At 36.5% G+C, this 17,831-nt stretch overlaps 1 protein-coding gene across 2 annotated transcripts; it reads right to left on the bottom strand.

The window, feature by feature from the left end:
* Positions 1 to 12,920: 12,920 nt before the first annotated feature.
* Positions 12,921 to 16,709, bottom strand: LOC140885305 (nodulin homeobox-like). Of its 2 annotated transcripts, none has more exons than XM_073292268.1 (8): positions 16,557 to 16,709; positions 15,516 to 15,600; positions 14,931 to 15,056; positions 14,648 to 14,844; positions 14,131 to 14,232; positions 13,317 to 13,377; positions 13,146 to 13,224; positions 12,921 to 13,044 (listed from the first exon to the last, which is right to left on the bottom strand). In XM_073292268.1, exons 2-4 carry the CDS (start codon positions 15,588 to 15,590, stop codon positions 14,704 to 14,706), a joined length of 342 nt encoding a protein of 113 aa, XP_073148369.1. In that variant the 5' UTR covers positions 15,591 to 15,600; positions 16,557 to 16,709; the 3' UTR covers positions 12,921 to 13,044; positions 13,146 to 13,224; positions 13,317 to 13,377; positions 14,131 to 14,232; positions 14,648 to 14,703. The 2 variants fall into 2 exon arrangements, with proteins under 2 accessions (XP_073148369.1, XP_073148370.1); XM_073292269.1 differs by lacking the exon at positions 16,557 to 16,709 and adding an exon at positions 15,825 to 15,898.
* Between the last annotated feature and the right edge of the window lie 1,122 nt (positions 16,710 to 17,831).

Raw genomic sequence — 17,831 nt, 5'->3', positions numbered from 1 at the left:
ATGATATCAGAAGACTAAAATCGAGTAAATTGAGTAAACTACTTTCAATAGCCACTTTATTTATTAGTCGTTTTGTCTTTATAGTTGATAGTCGTGTTTGTGTTGCATATTTTAATATCATTTTATTGTCAATTTTTCATGCATTCATTTGTTTTAATTAAGTTTTTGTTCGTATTTCATGCATCATGTCTACATTATGTAAAGCCCCAAAAAATATTTAATTTTAATTCGAGAATATTTAATTTGAGAATTTTGGAGTTTATATTTAAATTCTAATATTCTTAAATTATTTAGGATTGAAATTGAATTAAAAGATTTGCCAATGACTGATTTGTAAGTACTGAAAGTTCCTAGGGGCTAAAGCGCGAATATGCTTATATATATCTTCCACCACTTGACTTAGTTATTATTTCCTGGCAACTTAAACGACAAGAAGAAGAAGAAAGGCAGAGAGAAACGACAGAAGCTTCCAAATGCCATTCACTTGCTCAAAGCTCCGATAATTCAATATCCGGCCGTCAGAATTTAATTCTGATTATTTATCCGCGATCACTTCGACGACAACTACGTTTTGACGTAAGAATTATTATGTTTTATCATTTCTAGCATGTTTCAAAATTTAAAGGTTGGAGGAATCGGATTTTGACGTCATATATGTGTTCTTGAGATTATGAGTTTTGTGATATCGAAATGATCGAAGATTGGAGGATGTTTAAAATTATTATGATTTTCCAGCCTTAATTCGAACTATTACACCTCTGATATGCTGAGATTTTGCTGTAGTCTTGCTGTTTTAGTGATGATATATGTTAATATGAGATTGATATCCGAGTTCGATATTGTTTCGGTTACTGATTGTGTACCGTTACACCGCCGGTTCAAGACTTTGATAGCAATTGAATTGTGATTGTGTGAGATTATGAGTGAATGCTTTGCTGATATAGATTGCTTATGAACACTTCATGTTCAGCTTGTGGTGACGGTTGCCGAACTCGAGAATTCCAGATTTTGAACCAAAGAAGAAATTGAAGAAGGTTTGAAGTTGACTTTGATATTGAAGATTGAATGATGAATTGAATAGATTTTGATATGAGTTCTGAAAGAGTAGGTGCCCTGTTAGCCAACTTGTGGCTAAGGGCTTTTGTGACTCTATGTGTAAACAATCTTTGTTTAATATAATTTACATTTTTATATTGACATTTACTTTATCTTTTATCATATTATTATGTTGTGACGTACTATACGATATTTAGATAAAGACCTTGAATATACTAGAGTGCATGTAAGATGTGATAGTATACTTGGATGACTATCATGAAACGCATCTTATAAGCACTGTATATTCTAAACAGTTCCTAGTCAATTGAGCCGTCCGCAAATAAGGATAAGGATCGCTCGAGATTGAGACTAGCATTTGCAATGCTGAGTACCACGTTTCATTGGTATGGAACATAGAGATGTTCGAAGCATGCAAATGGATATTCATATGATGGATGATCAAAATACCCTATTCGGATTTTCCAAATGGTTATCATTAATTGAGTGGATAAGTCCGCGGTTTTGGTTTTACACCATTAGTCCTTACTACTTGAAACATCATGGAGACTCTATATGCTAGTACTGTACTTTGACTCGTTTACCGACTCTATGAGGGTCATCAGGTGTCGAGATTGGGTACAGTTACGACACATATAGGAGTCAATTCATTGTTGTCAAGGATTCACCACACGCTTGCGAGTGTGAATATCCTATGCGATCTGAGGAGATATTAGTGTGACAAATCTCTGGCCAGAGTACATGATGTGCTTTAGGTTACTTGGTTTCCTAGTAGCACATGCGATGTCACTATTTGATCTTCAAGATGTATTGCATAGTTATCGAATCTCGAACGACTCTCGATGTACCAATGGTTGTTGATTCGATCGGGATATATGAATGAAGGGACCGTACTGTACGCTAACCAAAACCTACTGGTTCTTGCAGGCACTATCAGTGATACCTAGGGAATCATGGGGCGATGTTGCTAGGCGCTTTTACCATGATTCGATGGGCAAGTCGGAAATCGTTGTTCCGAGTCATAAGGAGTTGTGAACTCACGGCTAGCTGTATCCCTGAACTATTGAGGGTCACACAAGTAATAGATTTCTAATCCCCATTGAGATAATTAAATTTAATGAGTTAAATTTATCATATGCGAAGTAGGACTTCTTATTATAGAGTAAAGGGAGTGAGATTTCCTAAAATGACATAGGGATGCCATTTTTGGAAATCACTGAATTCGGATTCAGAAAATTTATCTTGATTTTAATATATGCAGAAAAGGTTTCTATGCACAATGATTAAATTGGTTTATCATTCTGAGTCACGATGAATTTTATATTAATTTCTGAACATGCGACCTTTGCTTGTCAGGCTTGAACTTATGACTAATGGGCCCTAAGCTTTTAGCAGCCCACATTATAAATAAGTTATTGCAGTACAGAAATTAGACACACAACCTAATAATTAAAAAGGAATTTTCAAAAATCTTGAATGGGTCTCAAGAGGATTTTTCGAAAATCCTGTCTCCCTTTTGTGAGAGAATTCAGTCTGTGATTTTTGAAAAATTACATTCTGAATTGACAGATCAAATCTGTAAATATCTTCGATAAATATCTGATTGATTTCTAGTGCAATCAATCAGAGGGTTTTAGTTTTCTATTCGTGGACCTAATTCAGGAGTTGATCGAGCGAGTCATCGGTTCCTAGGATTTACAACAAGAGCAAATTTAATCTGTTGGAGTCCATAGATCAAGCCATAGCTTGAAGAGGTAAAATTATAATTGTTATTATTATTTTACTTGTTTATTTTAATCGTAAGGATTTGATGCCCATGATCTGAAATCGTTTCAGATCAGAAAATAAAATTTTTAAACTTCTGCTGCTCCGGGTATCAGATCTGACTGATCTGAAAACGTGTTCCAACAGTGGCATCAGAGACAGGTTGTTCTCAGATCAAACGATTAAAATTTATCGATTATACAAAATTTTGGCCTCGGTTTTTGGAAAATAAAACAAAATTTTTTAAAATTAAATTTTATGGGCAACACGGGCAGCGATCCCAGCGTTGCCCAAGGCAGCACTGGGCGCTGCCCAGGGGCAGCGAGGGCAGTGACGGGCTGCCCAGGCCCTACGTGGGGCTGCCCTGCCCCACGTGGGGGCGGGGCTTCCCGGGAACGTCCCGGGCAGCCCGAAAAATTAAAAATTGATTTTTTTAAAGAATTTTAAATTTTTGAAATTTTAGTTTTTGGTACGATTGAAAATTGTTTTGATTAGTCCACGAGGCATTGGATCAAAATTGTTTGAGCCGAAATTTTTAAAATTGATTTTTGGATAAATTTGAATTTTTGGAAAATTTATAAATTTTATCCGTTAAATTAGATTTTACAAAATTAATTATTTTGGTACAATTGATGATAAGATATGATCTTATCATTATATTAGATAAAATTTGATTTTATCTTTTTAATTATGTTGCCATTGCATGTTATCCAATGATTTAATTATTGAATTAATTATTGGATAAGAGGATGATCGATTGCCATGACCAATTTTGTAGGTGTATGTTAGGTTGTTTACATTTGGTTTTTATTATTGTTGTTGGGTTTTATTAATGGGCTTGGTTTATAGCCCAAATTGATTTATCATTTGTAATAAAAGTAGGCCTGGTTTATGGCCCGTTCCCAACCTTAAATATGTATCCCCTACTTGTCATCGAAATTTATTGTAAATTTATTAGACTTAGTGGGAGATAAAGATTTGAAGACAATGGTGGGCCCAGCAGACAATAAATATCGAAAAAATGTAAATTGGAAGCTCAATGTAATAGGATTGCATTGCATACTTGCATATCACCTAGGATTGGACTTAGACTCGTGATTGAAAACCACGGGTCGATAAGATCTAGGCATCGATCATCCTTTATATAATATTTGATATTATTATTGTATGCATGTTTAGACTAAATTGCATGAATCCCGCAAGCATACAAATTTTTAAATGATGAGACAATTTTCAAAATTAAAATCCCTCATTTTAAATATGATTTAAAATTGATATCAAGATTAACAAAAAAAAAATTTAAATGTTGTTAAAATGTTCCTACCTTCCATCAACGATCAATGTATGAGATGCTACCCGCGGGCATGGTCCGGCTCATATTATTGGGGGGGCCCGTTCGTCGAAAAGCTGTACATTGGATCGACTCACGTTGTAAGTTGGGTGGAACTCCCATGGTATTGGCTCATATTATTGGGGATCCACATGGCGACCGTCCATCACAACTTAATATTGATGGGTCATCTTGACATGTCACAATAAACGGCGTCATATTATTGGGCCCTTATTGGATGTGAGGTAAAAAACATGAGGGTTGATTTGGAAGCAATTGGGCTCCACCTTTTGAAAATTGTGGTTGAATGATATTATTCGGGACTATGATTTTTCAATTGGACTCCATGATCCCACTAAAGAAACCAGTTTCTCGTTTTCACTAGAGGGTGGTGAAATCGTTAAAATAGTGGGAGTGTAATTCATAAAATTAACTCGCCTTATTTTATGTCTTAGTAAATTAATTTAGCAATCACTGATAATTATCTGCTTTCATCTCAGTATTTCATTATGATGAATTCGAGTAATCCACATGTTTCTATTCTCAAACAAAATAAAATGACTGGCGCAAACTATACGGATTGGTTCCGTAAGTTAAGATTGTCCTGAGTTCGGAGAAGATTTTCTACGTGCTAGAAAAGGCTCCTCCGAAAACAGTCCCGACTGATGTAACTTCGGAAAGGTTGGCCGAACTAGAGAAATGGTGGGACCATGATCTCAAGGCCAAATGTTACATGCAAAGCTGGACAAGTTTAAAGAAGTTTGCCATCACTGTAAGAAACCCGGTTACTGGAACCGCAACAGCAAATAATATATCGAGCAGTTACGAACTGCAAAGGATATATTTTATATTGAAATTAATGTATCACTTAATACTACTTCTTGGATATAGGATACCAGATGTGGATCTCACATTTGCAAAGAGTTGCAGATGATGACAAGAAGTCGTAGGCTAAGGATGGGTAAGACCCTATTAAGGCTAGGGAATGGTTCCAGAGTTGAAGCCAAAGCTGTGGGAGACATTTGTTTAAAATTTTGTAAAACAATTTTAAGCTATTTTTGAGAGATGTTTCATTTGTGCCAGATTTCATTAAAACATTATTTCTATTTCTATGCTTGATAGAGATGGTTTTTTCTTGAAATTTTGCGAATGAGATTTGCAATATGTACAAGAATGAATGTTTGATTGGAAATGGACAACTTGAAAACGATCTATATAACTTAAAATTAAAATACGTTCCAGTTAATTATGTTGATAAACCGGCAACAACAATAGAAGGAGAAACGACAGTGATAACCCTGCAAACCTTTGGCACGCTAGGTTAGGTCATATTTCCTTAAGGAGGATGAACAAGCTAGTGGGAGAGGACATGTTTGATATGTCTGATATAAACTCTCTACCTACTTGTGAATCCTGCCTAAAAGAAAAAAATGACTAAAACTCCATTTAAGGGAAAACCTGAGCGTAGTCAAAATCTATTGGATTTGATCCATACAGATGTTTGCGACCCATTTAGTATTGGTACTAAATTTGATCACACCTATTTCATTACCTTTACTGATGATTATTCCCAGTATGGGTATATATATTTGATGAAATATAAGTCTGAATCATTTGAAAAGTTCAAAGAATTCAAGGCTGAAGTAGAAAACAAGCTAGGTAAGAGTTTCGGATCCAAGGCTGGACTATCTAAAAGAGAATGAGATTCTCTCTCAGTGGATTCCTCCTGCTACACCTCAACTTAATGGTGTTTCGGAGCGTCGTAATCAAACTCTGTAGGACATGGTTCGATCTATGATGAGATTCACTGAGCTTCACCTTCGTTTTGGGGCTATGCGCTCGAAACGACATTATTGTTGTTAAACAATGTACATACTAAAGCAGTAAATAAAACTCCATACGAGTTATGGAATGGCAAAACTCCTAAGTATTCGTACTTGAGGATTTGAGGATGTCTTGCTTACGTAAAGCAGACAGTGGGAGATAAGTTGGATAGTCGATCCACTTTATGTTATTTTGTAGGGTATCCAAAGAATTCGATCGAATATTATTTCTATCATCCTTCTGAAACAAAAGTGTTTGTTTCTAGGAATGCCACCTTCATGGAGAAGGAGTTCTTACTTGATAAGAAAGGCAAGATGATGGAACTCGAAGAAATTCGAGAAGAACCCGAGATATAAAATAACGATCCCACATCTCAGGAACCATTAATTGACACGACACCTCTTAGAAGATCCGAAAGGACTTCTAGACCTCCTATTCGATATGGTCTTCTTCTTGAAGGGGATCAAAGTGAACCCGACATTGGATGTGATCCAAGAAACTTCAAGGAAGCAATTTCTGATGCTGATTCGAACTTATGGCTTGAAGCTATGCAGTCTGAAATAGACTCCATGCATGCAAATGAAGTTTGGTCTTTAGTAGATACTCCCGATGGAATTGTTCCTATAGGGTGTAAATGGATCTACAAAAGAAAACTTGGGCCTGATGGTAAGGTACTGACCTACAAGGCACGATTAGTAGCAAAAGGTTATACTCAAATACCAAGGTGTTGACTATGATGAAACTTTTTCACCAGTCGCAATGTTCAAGTCCATAAGAATCCTTATTGCCATAGCAGCTTGGTATGACTATGCGATATGGCAAATGGAGATGAAGACTGCATTTCTTAATGGAAACAATAAGGAAGAGATGTATATGATGCAGCCCGGGGGATTCACGTCCATGGGAAGCGAGCATAAGGTATGCAAGCTTCAGAGATTAATTTATGGTCTCAAAAAGGCATCAAGAAGTTGGAACCAAAAATTTGATGAAATAATAAAGGACTTTGGTTTCATCAAGAACCCGGAGGAACCGTGCATATACAAGAAAGTGGTTAAGGATGCTGTGACATTCTTAGTACTTTACGTTGATGACATCCTATTCATTGGGAATGATGTAGGAATGTTGCAGTCAACAAAGATATGGTTATCAGGTACATTCCCGATGAAAGACTTGGGTGAGGCGTCCTATATTCTAGGATTATAGATCTATAGAGATAGATCTAAGAGAATGATAGAACTCACTCAAGCAACCTACATCGACACCATATTGAAAAGGTTTTCTATGGATGAGTCCAAGAGAGGACATCTACCTATGTGCCATGGAGTTTCTCTATCCAAGTCTATGTCTCCCAAGACTGACGAAGAGATAGAGAAAATGACACACATACCATATGCGTCAGCCATAGGGAGTATCATGCATGGGATGATATCTACCAGACCAGATGTGGCCTATGCTCTGAGTGTCACGAGCAGATATCAAGCCAACCCCGGTCAAATGCATTGGAAAGCTGTGAAGGATATTCTTAAGTACTTAAGGAGGACTAAGAATGTATTCATGGTTTATGGTGGAAGAGAATTGAAATTGGAAGGCTATACCGACTCTAGCTTCCAAAGCGACGTGGATGACTCAAAATCAACCTCTGGATTTGTATTCATGCTCAATGGCGGTGCTGTCTCTTGGAAGAGTTCCAAGCAGGACACCACAACGGATTCCACCACTGAGGCAGAATACATTGCAGCATCAGCTGCTGCTAAAGAGGCCGTTTGGATGAGGAATTTCGTTCAAGAGTTGGGGGTCATTCCTGAAGCTGTTGGTCCAGTCCCGGTGTACTGTGACAACACTCGTGCCGTTGCTCAGGCAAAGGAACCAAGGTCTCATCAAAGATCCAAACACATACTGAGGAAATACCACATCATCCGGGAGATCGTGGAAAGATGAGACATCACTGTCGAGAGAGTGGCCTCTGCAGACAATATCGCTGATCCATTACTAAGCCCTTGCCAGGACCATTATTTGAAAAACATCGCGAAGCAATGGGACTATGTAGTATGACTAGTTGGCTTTAGGGCAAGTGGGAGATTGAAAGAGTAGGTGCCCTGTTAGCCAACTTGTGGCTAAGGACTTTTGTGACTCTATGTGTAAACAATCTTTGTTTAATATAATTTACATTTTTATATTGACATTTACTTTATCTTTTATCATATTATTATGTTGTGATGTACTATACGATGTTTAGATAAAGACCTTGAATATACTAGAGTGCATGTAAGATGTGATAGTATACTTGGATGACTATCATGAAACGCATCTTATAAGCACTGTATATTCTAAACAGTTCCTAGTCAAGTGAGCCGTTCGCAAATAAGGATAAGGATCTCTCGAGATTGAGACTAGAATTTGCGATGCTGAGTACCACGTTTCATTGGTATGGAATATAGAGATGTTCGAAGGATGCAAATGGATATTCATATGATGGATGATCGAACTATCCTATTCGGACTTTCCAAGTGGTTATCATTAATTGAGTGGATAAGTCCGCGGTTTTGGTTGTACACCATTAGTCCTTACTACTTGAAACATCATGGAGACTCTATATGCTAGTACTGTAATTTGACTCATTTACCGACTCTATGAGGGTCATCAGGTGTCGAGATTGGGTACAGTTACGACACATATAGGATTCATTGCTTTGTTGTCAAGGATTCACCACACGCTTGCGAGTGTGGATATCCTATGCGATATGAGGAGATATTAGTGTGACAAATCTCTGGCCAGAGTACATGATGTGCTTTAGGTTACTTGGTTTCCTAGTAGCACATGCGATGTCATTATTTGATCTTCAAGATGTATTGCATAGTTATTGAATCTCGAACGACTCTCGATGTACCAATGTTTGTTGATTCGATCGGGATATATGGATGAAGGGACCGTACTGTATGCTAACCAAAACCTACTGGTTCTTGCAGGCACTATCAGTGATACCTAGGGAATCATGGGGCGATGTTGCTAGGCGCTTTTACCATGATTCGATGGGCAAGTTGGAAATCGTTGTTCCGAGTCACAAGGAGTTGTGAGCCAACGGCTAGCTGTATCCCTGAACCATTGAGGGTCAAACAAGTAATAGATTTCTAATCCCCGTTGAGATAATTAAATTTAATGAGTTAAATTTATCATATGAGAAATAGGACTTCTTATTATAGAGTAAAGGGAGTGAGATTTCCTAAAATGACATAGGGATGCCATTTTTGGAAATCACTGAATTCGGATTCAGAAAATTTATCTTGACTTTAAAATATGCAGAAAAGGTTTCTATGCACAATGATGAAATTGGTTTATCATACTGAGTCACGATGAATTTTATATTAATTTCTGAACATGCGGGCTTTGCTTGTCAGGCTTGAACTTATGACTAATGGGCCCTAAGCTGTTAGCAGCCCACATTATAAATAAGTTATTGCAGTATAGAAATTAGACACACAACCTCATAATTAAAAAGGAATTTTCAAAAATCTTGAGTGGGTCTCAAGAGGATTTTTCAAAAATCTTGTCTCCCTTTTGTGAGAGAATTCAGTCTGTGATTTTTGGAAAATTACATTCTGAATTGACAGATCAAATCTGTAAATCTCTTTGATAAACATCTGATTGATTTCTAGTGCAATCAATCAGAGGGTTTTAGTTTTCTATTCGTGGACCTAATTCAGGAGTTGATCGAGCGAGTCATCGGTTCCTGGGATTTACAACAAGAGAAGATTTAATCTGTTGGAGTTCATAGATCAAGCCATAGCTTGAAGAGGCTAGGTAAAATTATAATTGTTATTATTATTTTACTTGCTTATTTTAATCGTAAGGATTTGATGCCCATGATCTGAAATCGTTCCAGATCAGAAAATAAAATTTTTAAACTTCCGCTGTTTCGGGTATCAGATCTGACTGATATGAAAACGTGTTCCAACAAGTTCTTGATATATATGTTTCAGATTTGAAGCACTTTCAGAACCAAGATTAAAGAAGGTATAAGACGACATTGAGAGTCAGGGATTCGAAACTCGAGAATGAAGCTTCTTAAGTTATCCCATTAAATCACATACTTGTTATCGCTTATTCTTGATTTAGAATTGATGTTGTCGATCCATTGCAGGTAGTGGATCATTATTTGATATGATATGATATGATATGATGTATGAATTGATTCGTATGCCAAGGTTTGATACGAACTTATTTTCGAGTTAGATGTGACGACGATAGATGAATATCCATGTCAAGATCGGATACAAATCTTGATGTCAAAGTTTGATATGAATCAATTCTTGATATATGCGTTATTTTACTCTATTCCTGAATCGATATGTTTAGAGTTGAGATAATGTTATTTTAACGCATGTATATGTTGATTATATTGAGAATTATATTCTCACCGGATGTTCCAGCTGTTGTCTTGTTTTGTATGTGTGCATGGCAACAGATGGGGCTGGAGCTGGTCAGAGACGACCTTAATAGCTTGAGAGAGAGTCTAGTACGTGTGGACCCGGGTTTTTAGTTAAAGTTCATACCTTAGATCTTTATTAAGCATGATAGTGAACTGAAGCCTTGTTATGTTTTGAAGAACAAGTAGTGAACAACTAGTTGGATTAGTGTTATCTTGTATATTATTCACTATATGGATGTAATAGAGGTATGAGATCATACTTTAAACGTGATATATATGTGTATGCATGATTCTAGTCTTGAAGTCACATATTTGGAGTTGATATATGAGGAAATAAAGTGTATGAACAGATTTGGAACAACTTTTGAAATATGCAGATTTTCGAGCAGAGTATACTCGCTCGATCGGTTGTGTTTGACCGATCGAGCGAGGCCTGTTTTTTTCAGACCCGAGAGTTTGAGTTTTCTGCTCGCTCAATCGGTTATTTTTGACCGATCGAGCGAGGTGCATAATTTTTTTTTAAAAATTTTTGGTCTTCATGATTTGAACTTGGATTAACTATAAGTTAATAATTAAACGCCCTATGAATTGAATTAGCAACCCGAGCCCTCACACAACAGGTGGTATCAGAGCTTAAGTTTCTCGAACTGAGATAGAAGTGAGTGAGCGGGGTAGATTGAGTCTGTCTGATTTATTTATTTCAATGGAAATGAATTGCTCTACTTGACTATATTCCTATCATGCGTGATAATGTGACTTACAGCTTTGAGACTACATGTTTGCCTGAATATCTGATTTGATTGGAAGCATGTATTGATTGAGTAGGGATCAGAAATGATTATTGAATCAAAACTCAATCTCTTGAGTATGCATGAAAGTGCTGATCAGAGGAGGACTGAGACAGAATTGTGTCTATGATATATTGATGAATTGTTCACTAATCTGTTTGATTATTAGATATGCCTCCCCGTCAAGTACCGAATCCTAGACAGACACTGGCAGTTGCTCCGCCAGAGCATAGAATGCCGCACCGACAGTGCCACAAGAACCTAGACCTGAACAGGGCACTACATTTGCTGATCTGATGAGTGCAACTGCAAATCCCATGGAAACATTGTTGAAACGATTTCAGTTCTTTAAACCGCCAACATTGAAAGGAACTGAGAATTCAGTAGATTGTGAGAACTGGTTAGAAGATATCGAGCAGTTGTTCGAATACCTCGATTATACAGATGATCGTTGAGTTAGACTGGCAATACATCAACTTCATGGACTTGCAAAAAGTTGGTGGATAGCAACGAAGAAAGCATTTGAGAATCGAGATACGATTATTACATGGTCTGTGTTTAAAACTGCATTTTATCAATGGTTCTTTCCAGTCTCCTACAGAAAGGACAAGGGATCAAAATTTGCGAGTTTACAGCAGGGACAAATGAATATTGAAGAGTATGTAGCTAAGTTTACGAGTCTGTTGAAGTTTGCTCCACATGTAGCAGAGAGTGATGAAGCTCAAGCCGACCAGTTCATAAATGGTTTGAACCCGGATGTCATCACTCTAGTAAATGCTGGACGACCAAATAACTTTGCCGATGCTCTTAATCGTGAAAAGGGAGCTGAAGCTGTTTTATTGAGGCAACGAGGAGTACAGTTTGTGCCACCGCCAGTGAGACAACCACCAGAGCAGCCACAAATTCCACCACCACCTCGATTTGAAGGAGGAGGTAATATCAGCGGTAAGAAAAATTTCTTTAAAGGGAAAGGAAAACAATTTAAGCGTTCTGGTAGTAGCTCTTCAAGTTCTAGTGGATCCAAACAGTTTTGATCCGGACATAAATCTAGTGCTTCAGGAGTTTACTGTGATAGGTGTGGAGGTCGTCATGCCAGCGACCAATGTAGAGGAGTGTTTGGTAGCTATCATATTTGCAATCAAACAGGACATTTTGCGAGAGTTTTCCCACAACGTGGTGCTAGAAGTTTACAGGGTGCTGGATCATCTAGATCAGTGACACAGCCAGAGAGGAAAGCATCCTATGTTCATTCATTCCAGCCACAACCATCATCACAGAGTCGAACAGGAGGAAGCCAGACTCAACCACCACTACAAGAAAAACGCAAAAAGACAACGGATTTTATCCGTTGTCGTAAGGGGTTAAAAACTGTTATAACTGATGGTGTTGTTAAAAGAACGTCATACGACAACGGATAAAATCTATTGTCTTTGCTTTCAAAGACAACGGATTCATGCCTACGACAACGGATTTTATCCGTTGTCTTTGCCCTCAAAGACAACGGATAAAACGACAACGGATTTTGTTCGTTGTCGTAGGGGCATGCTTTTACAATACCATCAGTTACAACAGTTTTAGACCCCCTACGATAACGGATTTTATCCGTTGTCGTTTTCCATATAAAAAACAAAAAAAATAAAAAAAATATAGAAATTTCAATATTATAAATAAAATAAAATTTAAAATTTAAAAAATAAAATTTAATATACAATTTTTAGTATTACAAATCACTCGAAATTAAATTATAATGTCCAAGGCAACACAAATGGAGGCAATAAAACCCAGTCCTTAGTTAAGGTTACTTTCGTCTAAATTAAACTGCTATGCTGTTGTCGATGCCCTGCGTTTGTATCTTCCTACAAATTAATGAAAAAAAAAACAATCATAAGCAGCTAACAAACGGAAAAAAAAACTATTGATGATCTTCGAACGAACTAAATGGATTCACAATCTATACCAAAAGCACTAGTCTGCCTGTAGCTAAGTATATATAAATTCACTTGTAGTGGAGACGAGCTCCTAGTAATAAAGAGAACCTGCGGAAAGAAAACAAAATCTTAAAACATGATCAATTTTTGGTGGTAGCATACGTAATTTAACAGCACGACGTTAACAATGAATAACATACCCTGCCACCAATTTCCTCTTGAAGCACCATCGTTATCATCTTCTCCTCCATCTTTATTGAACTGAAAATATATTAAGGCGTCATCGGTTCCATTCCAATTGACAAATCCAGATTTACGATGAATAAAAATTGGAAATCAAACATTAGCATATGTATTAAATAAGCTTCTTAAATGCATATCACCGTTATTTTTTCCCCTTTTCTGGGGCATTTGCATATCAAATTTACCTAAAGTATAGTGCTTATCCTGCTCGTAAATAGCATGGTATAAGACAAATGGAAAGAGTCTCCTAAAGAAAACTTGTTGAAATGGAGAAGGCAATTGCTTAAACCATGAGATATAAAACATTACCGTACTGGAATTTGATTCTAGATTGTCCATGGTTGGAAGAATGACATGTATTTAAGATATAAACTAACAATTTAGATTGTAACAGCAAGAAACCAATCGAGAGTAGCTAAACCTAACAAATTGATCAAATGATCTAAAATCCCAACCAAATCAAGAAGCAAAAAAAGAAACTGAATTCTCGATCCCAATTTCAGTTTCCCCCGTTCTTTATAAGCTACCAGGTCAAAGTAAGCTTCAACAGGTAAAAACGTTGACTAAAAATTTAATCCAAATTCAACTGCGCGCAAAGACGACATCATGATGGGATCTAAGTTGCACCAAAAATTTCGCATATATTTTTTTAAAAATCCTATAGATATGTATAATATAACATTTAACTCGCCTCCTTCCCATAAAAAAGTTGATTCAGACCAAAATATGAATTATAGAGGCATACAAGAAATGAACAGAAAATCTACATACTCGGTTCTTGTCGATGACGTCAACAATGACGACAAGTTTTCCATATTCCTTCTTGTAATTCACGAGTGCCACTCTTCCAATCTCCACATATCTTTTGAACGGCTACAAATTGCAAACACAAATCTTGCTACTATTAAATTGAAGCAAACACAAATCTTGCTACTATACATATTGTAATATACCCTTAATTACAAATGGTCAAGTTTTTTTAATTATGTTATGGCAAAGAGAAAGATTTACATGCATAAACCACGTGCAATAAGACAACTTTTACATGCACAATTAAGGGCTCAGTCATGCACACCAGTTCAATCTCTATGTTCAAGATATTAAATAACTTTTTTCTTGCACGACGTTAGGAAAATAAAAGAAAGAGTTTCACCCATTTTCAAAAAGATAGGACAACATGAGTGCATGACATAGATTATGGTTCTAGAGATTTTATTTTATTTTTTTGGGATAGGAAATGATGCTTACGATTCTAGAGAATTAACTTTAAAAGAAAACAAATACTTACCTCCAAGTCGCACAGCCTTCAGAGGAGAAGCTGATCTTTTAGCAGATTTTAGGCACTCAGGATGCAAGATCACAAATGGAATGCAGCAGAATATTACCACATAACAAGTACCTGAAAGTGGACTTGTCCCTTTCCCAAGCCATAATCACTGCAATAAGGTGCAAAGGAAGATATCTTGCAAATTTTTCCGCATCAATCTGCAGACCAACGTAACACCATATCAAATTTTCATGGCAGAAACTTAAGGTTAATAATAAATCATAACATTGTAATTCATTCTAACCTGAAACTGTGATCCATATTCAGCAACATATCGGATAACACAGTTCCCGGAATCCTTTATTAGTTTGCTAAGCTGTTGAGCGCTAAGCTCGTGAAGTGTATTTACAGCAGCAACTAAATCAAGAACCTTTAAAAAGATGTACCATAGAAAATTATCACGTAAGTTGATGAAACTTTGCAACATATAACCATGCCTAAAAAATTATATGTTGAGAGAAAGATCAGCCTCCTCACGTATTTTAGAGAAAACAAGTTTTGGAATAAAAAAATTGAAGTTTTGACTTGAATAAAGCCCATTGTTTAATCGTTTGAAAACAGAGTGTGGAGAAGAAAAAATGGATAGGCAAGACAAATTGCATCAAGAAAACAAAAGTCCTGCAGTTTTCCATTCAAGGGTCAGTCAAATGAGGTCATCTACTGAAACTCTTGGGCTAGTTCAAGTTCTCCTAATGATTACTGGATAAAATATAAAATATATTAATAAAAAAACTGTATATAACCTGCACTTTCATGCATACACCATAAAAAAGCAACAAAAAATGAAAAGCCTTGTAGATTCATAACAAATTTCTGAACACAAACTCACTGGCTCAGCTCGTCCTCTGGATGGAGTGTTTATCAGCTTAGTGCTGGTGGAAGCTTCATCCCTTGATGATCTCATGTTTCAATATCTGAAAAGAAGAAGAAGAAGATATACAATTTTGAAATTTTCAACATATATTTTCCATAGAAAAACTGTAGAAGGTTCAAAATTCTATCACAGATTACAAATCACCCTTCATTTTAAACAAAACACATAGGAATCAGCAGAACCGACAGCAGGAACAAGATGGGTCTCGAGAAGGTTCAAAATTCTATCACAGATTTAATTTGCTGAGTTCCGCCTCAATCTTACCCCGGTATTCTTTAATGGTGGTATTCACATTATCCTCATTTCCCCGACTCTCAATCCTCACTTGACCTATCACCTAATCAAGTGTAAGAGTTTGAAGAAATCCATTAAAATCACATCTCTTATTCATTTCAGTACGCAAAGCAGCCTCTGCGCTTCCAGATTTATTCTTTTTCGGGAATTCTAGTATTTTATCTACAGAATTAGAATCAGTCATATACACATACACAATTCCAACAACAACTAACCAATCACCAGAGACACCAATCACATGGCCCTGAAAATTAAAAACAAATGGATGGGCAAAAAAATTAATATATTGACTAAACCAGTTTCAAACTACCATTCAAACTCATATCCATACTCCAATTACAAGAAACCCATACTACCCCACCGAAAGGAATGCAATAATGACGAACACTCAAATCACTACTAAAATAAGGAAAGAAAAACGTACAATAAAAAATAAAAACCATAATTTAAAAACAACATCACACTGGATTTCACAACATGAAAATGTTCATTCATTAACAACCCCCTTCCATCGGTGTCCAACAAAAAACCTTCAGGAATATTTTGAAACAAAATGCGCAGCTTCGTCGAAACCCTAAAAATTCAGGAACACTTGCCGAGAAAACCCCAAAGTCGATCGGGAGCCAAATGCAATGAGTTTAACAAAAACTTGAATCCACACTAGAACACCAAGAATCGAACGAGAATCGGCGTTCAACTCACCAGAGAAGAAGTTCATAGAAGCAAATCTCGGAAACACTTCGATCGCACAAAAAAAGATCTCAAATTAGCCGATCTTTGGCTCAAAACAAAGATTATGTTGTGGGGAACAAAACCACAAAACAATTTTTATGATTTAGGAGAAAAGGACGGTGATTCGACGGCAAGAGCGGGCGGCTAGGGTTGAGAGACGAGAAAGGAATATCCACGACATAAACTTGAAGAAGATGGAAATGAAATAAGACGATGCACGTGAAAGTCAAAGAAAATAATATATAATTTTTTTAAAAAATAAAAATATCAAATACAACGGTTATTAGAACTGATGTCGAAGAACCTCAAAAAACACGCTCATAGACAACGGTTTTAAAAAACCGTTGTCGTAGACCATAAAAAAACCCTCTAATAGACAACAGTTTCGTAAAAACCGTTGTTAAAGACCATAAGACAACGATTTTTTAAAAAAACCGTTGTCTTTTCTATGTTGTTGATACCCAAATTTGTTGTAGTGCACATAGGCAACATGCTCGAGTGTTTGCATTGACTGAGGAGCAAGCATAAGCAACACCTGATGATGTTATCGCAGGTAACTGTTCTCTTTGTGGTTATCCTGCTTATGTGTTAGTTGATACAGGTGCTTCACATACCTTTATTTCTGAACAATTTGCTGTATTGCATTCATTAGCCGTCGAACCATTAACTACTGTAGTATCTATTTCTTCACCTTTTGGAAGAGGTATCGTATCTGTAAATTATGTCAGAAATTGTATACTACAATTTGAGGGTAATGTGATTGAGATAGACTGTATTGTGCTTGGACTGTCCGACTTTGATTGTATTATTGGCATCGACATGTTAACCAAGTACAGGGCTACAGTGGATTGTTTTCAGAATATTGTGAGATTCAGACCAGAATGGCTGATGAGTGGAAGTTCTATGGTAAGGGTTCGAGAGCTCGAATTCCTTTGATATCTGTTCTTTCTATGATACGTTTATTGCAGAAAGGAGCAGAGGGATTCCTTGTATATGTAAGAGTGGGTGCCCAGTGAGCCAACAGTGTGGCTATGGGCTTTGTTGACTCTTTGTATAAACAATCTTTTGTTTAATATTATTTACACTTTTATGGCAATGACTTTATATTACTTCATATTGTTATATTGTGATATACTATTGTTGTTTTGATAAAGACCTTGAATATACTATAGTGTATGTAAGATGTGGTAGAACATGGAGATGTCTATCATGAAATACATCTTATAGTCACTGTATATTCTAAAA

This window comes from Henckelia pumila, chromosome 2 (assembly GCF_033568475.1).
Source record: "Henckelia pumila isolate YLH828 chromosome 2, ASM3356847v2, whole genome shotgun sequence".
In the NCBI taxonomy this organism is placed as follows: Eukaryota; Viridiplantae; Streptophyta; class Magnoliopsida; order Lamiales; family Gesneriaceae; genus Henckelia; species Henckelia pumila.
This window is presented reverse-complemented; position numbering and strand designations above follow the sequence as displayed.